The sequence below is a fragment of the Triticum dicoccoides genome, unplaced genomic scaffold (assembly GCF_002162155.2).
Source record: "Triticum dicoccoides isolate Atlit2015 ecotype Zavitan unplaced genomic scaffold, WEW_v2.0 scaffold147231, whole genome shotgun sequence".
NCBI lineage: Eukaryota > Viridiplantae > Streptophyta > Magnoliopsida > Poales > Poaceae > Triticum > Triticum dicoccoides.
Genome location: NW_021204733.1, coordinates 1 through 4,131, shown reverse-complemented (window position 1 = coordinate 4,131; position 4,131 = coordinate 1). Strand labels below are relative to the sequence as shown.

General features: G+C 43.5%; 1 protein-coding gene across 1 annotated transcript; it reads right to left on the bottom strand.

The window, feature by feature from the left end:
• Positions 1 to 310: 310 nt before the first annotated feature.
• LOC119343932 (mitochondrial fission 1 protein A-like) lies at positions 311 to 2,510 on the bottom strand (the record flags this gene model as incomplete). The annotated part of the gene is made up of 3 exons (XM_037614637.1): positions 2,253 to 2,510; positions 1,239 to 1,368; positions 311 to 432 (listed from the first exon to the last, which is right to left on the bottom strand). Coding segments are annotated over exons 1-3 (345 nt in total), but the record flags the coding sequence as incomplete, so codon positions are not given.
• Between the last annotated feature and the right edge of the window lie 1,621 nt (positions 2,511 to 4,131).

The window sequence follows — 4,131 nt, the reverse complement described above, 5'->3', positions numbered from 1 at the left end:
ATAGAGAGGTTTACTTGACTCCTAAGCAAACGATCCTAATACGATAAGATAATTGGGCTAAGCCCCTAATTAAGATATTTGGGCCATAACCCACTGGGCTAAGCCCCTATGCCGGTCATAACAAACCCATATATGAGTCCTACTTTGGGCTTGCTTTCTAATAAGGAAATAAAAACACAATGTTAAGATAACATTTAAACTCTCTCAATTGCCTTGATTAATACCCCGGAAAACTTTCCTAATTAAGTAAAACTTTCCATAATGGTAATGATGGTAGCAATAAATGAAATGATATGTTGAGTAATCAAACCTCTAAGCATCTTTCCAGAAGCTCACGGCTTCTTGTGTAATCCCCATTTCTGTAGTGTCCAACAGCCAACAAATAGAGCTTCTCCCTTGTTTGTAGCGGACTGTTAGACTTGCCGAAAGAAGCTGAGAAATGCCAACACAAATCATGAGTTCTGCCCCAGGGAAAGCGGCAAGTTCAGATAGGAAAAGTACAACTGTCAAGTGAGAAACAAAATGCTACAATAAGTAGGATTGGCTTGATTCAAATGAATGTGCAAGACTGGAAGCCTAGGATGAGCACAGCCTACATTTAAGTAGGATGTTTTACTTTAAGCAATGGAAATCACATATTAATGACACTATAATTGGTTTTCCAGGTGACGGGGCTGTTAGAAGACTGATAGGACCACTGCAATGGACATCCATCCACACGGCAGGACAGTTTATATCTTCACAACAACACGGATAAGATTTATGCATTATCACTTTAAGAAGAGAGAAAAATAGCACAGTCAAATACAGTAGTCGATGCTCCGAATCTATACATAAAAGAGAAGATCAGAACTCAAAATTCAAGACATGTACAGCATCTCAACATGCCATGACAGCCATGTGGGTGTGGCCCTCCAACTTAACAAATGTTCTCATGTGATAGATTCTAAGAAAAGGCACTCGACTGATGAAAACTGAAGAATCAGAATATACCAATATGAAACAAAAATCAAAATGAACATGTGGAACAAACACACAAATAACTCAAGTACCACATGACTCCTATTTAGTTCACCAAGGCATATGCATTATTTCAAAGGAAATTTTCAGAAAATACGATGAACACTCATATCTTGGAAGTAGTAAAGTACTACTACTCAAGTCAGTCAAATCCTATCATCATTAACAAATTTGGATAATAAAACTGTTAAGTACAGTATATAGAATGGATGCATCACCTTCAAGCATTCCAATGCCGCGGTTGACATCCTCGGGCTGCCTAGAGTGAACAAGCGCCCATGACAGTCTCATGAGGCTGTCGTTCTTCTGTTCTTCATTTGCAGCCTCAGCAACCTCTGTCTCACAACCCTGACACAAAAGTGCGTACAATAATAGATTAGACAAACACAAAGGAGTGCATGATCAAGTACAATCCAATTGGATATGGAAGCATACAAAAATAATAATGGTCACCTAAGCTTCACATCACATATATAGTAGTGTGAGGGTGGAAAGGATTCAACGGAAGACAAAGATCTGGTCTCAGAATCAATTGATCAGTTAAAGTAACATCAAATGCCTATAATGTTTGTTCGCTTAGCGCCACAGTCAACGAAATAACAAGACTCGTCTCTGAATAGACGAAAGCACAGCATGAACTGGGGATTCGGCAGACCCCGAAAATCCACATGACCACGCCCAAATTTCCCTGCAATCCGCTGAGAATCAAGGTCTGGCATGGTGGCACGGGTTGTCCAAATGCATCTGATTACGTAAACCCAGGCACATTCCGGAAATTCGCCCGCAAACGCAACGCAATTAGACATCAAGCCAGGCTCAATCAGTCCGATAATGGTTGCCCTAGGTTGACACATGGAATTGAGTAATCAAATGCAGTAGAAAAATCACAAAACGTCTGGTTGCTGAACATGACCCCTTAACGCCACCGGAAATAGCTTAACAGGCACCGATTTAGATAAACAAAGAGTAAAGCGCAGCAGTGTCGATTCCGCCCAAACACAAAATCCCCATGATGGGACGCAATTCCCCTTGGCGCTAGAACTAACAAGCCGGCAGGGACTGTCACTCAAAACGCGCTTAATTCGTGAATCCCCGCACACTCCAGCGGAAATTTGGATCCCCAAACAAGCGGCCAGCAACAGAGCGGAGTACACAGCGGAGTAAGAGAAGGTCCGAGCCAGAGGCGTCCATGGGGATTCTCGAGGAAGGGGCGGGGGGCAGGGGGCGCTTACGGCGATGATGTCGCGGTCGCACACGGGGAGGGTGTCGCTCCCGCGGAAGATCGAGCTCACCGACTCGAAGAACTGGCCGACGTGCCCGTCCATGTTCTTCCTTTTCCCCTTTCCGCCGCCTTTTTTGGGTGTTTTTCCGGAGCCGTTTGATCCGTGTTCGGGAGAGCTGTGTTTTATAGGAGGTTTTTGCTTCGTCACGGGAATGGAAGCCTTGGTGGCTAAGGTAGAAAGGAAGGTATGGGCCAACTAGTCGGAGTTGCCAGACGGTTGCAACTATTAGCAAGCGAAGCTAGGCACGACAACGGTGCTCGAGTACCCGCCTCCCGGGGCATCCGCATCTCCGACGCTCCACCGTGCCGTCCGATCCATCCATGCCGCGCCCCGTTGTTAGGGTGGCGGCCTCCACACCGTCCGATCCGTCAGCGACGCACTCGCTGCCCGTGTGGTGTTCCTCGTGCCGTCCGGTTGCGTAACCATACATCACTTCCCAGTGACATGGGGGGCCATGACATGTCGGCCGCAGGCCTTGGTCATCCGACGTATTTTGCGTTGGTCCATCATTTTAGTCGTCGGGTGAACATGAGCGTCGTGCTTGCTTCGTCTGTGTACTCCACCCAGCTAGTACGCCTCGTGCGAGCATTTATGCTTTGTGTGCGCTTTCTCGCTCGTCGGGTAATAGCAACGGTTTGCCTGGTTCAATTGTGTATCCCACCCGACTGTTGTGCCTTGTTGGCCGTCGTCTTTGTTTGTTCAGCGGATGGGCATGTGCTCATTATCCATTGTTAGGGTGTTAGTCGACCTTCTCTGTTCGACATTGGACGGTCCAATCGCGGTGTGCATGCTTTGACGGCTGGTGAGCCTGCCGGATTAATGAACATTGCTTAGATTTGGCTCTTCGTTGTTTGCTTTCTATTTGACACCGTTGGGTATATCCGATTGTCTGATATCGTTAAGTGTGCCTCCTGCGTGCCTTACGAGCTTCTTCTACATGTGTTTGGTGGTTCCTTTCAAAAGGTCACAGAAAATCAAGTTTATTTTGTTTCATTTTGTTCCTTGATTATTTTTACGCTCGTCAACGAATGTTGATGTTGTCCACAGAAAAATTGAGTTTTTTTGTCCTTTGTTTAGTTTTTGTGTTGGCCAATGGATGGTAATGATGGCTATAAATAAGTTCTTATGCATCTGTTAGACTTTACCCCGGGCGGGGGGTTACGTATTTTTTTAATTTTGTTTGTTCTGTGCTAGCAGGCTCGGGCAGCATTTCTTTCATCTTTCACTTTTTTTGATCCTTTTTTAAAAATAGTGAACTTTTATTAAATTAAAAAATGTGAAAAATTTCAAATTTGTAAACATTTTTTAGAATCCATGAATTTTTTTCAAATGCATGAATATATTTAGATCCAGAGACATTTTCTGAATTTACAAAAATATCACAATTCAAGATTTTTTTCTGGACATTGATGAGCTGTTTTAAAATTGACGATTTTTTTCAAAATCCACAAAGTTTATAAAATTCCTGAAATATTTTCAAAATTTTAAAAATAATAACAATTTTTTTGCAATTCAATGAACTTTTTTAGAATCATGATTTTTTTCAATTTTATGAACTTTTTCGAAAAATAATCAAACATGATTTTATTTTGATTTTTCTAACTTACAAATGTTTCTAGATTCTTTTTTCCTATGTTAACAAGTTAACCTGTCACCTGAGCAAACGAAGGGCGGGGGATAGGGCAGAACCTATATGACGCCCGCGTGCGTCCGTTCGTTGCTGCTTCGCTGAAGCCAAGCGAGCGAACTAGGCGCACGGCCCGGCCCACTTCGAGCGAGACCTGGTTTTGGGAACCTTCTATTAGGTTCCCTGAACCGGTTTTTTTTT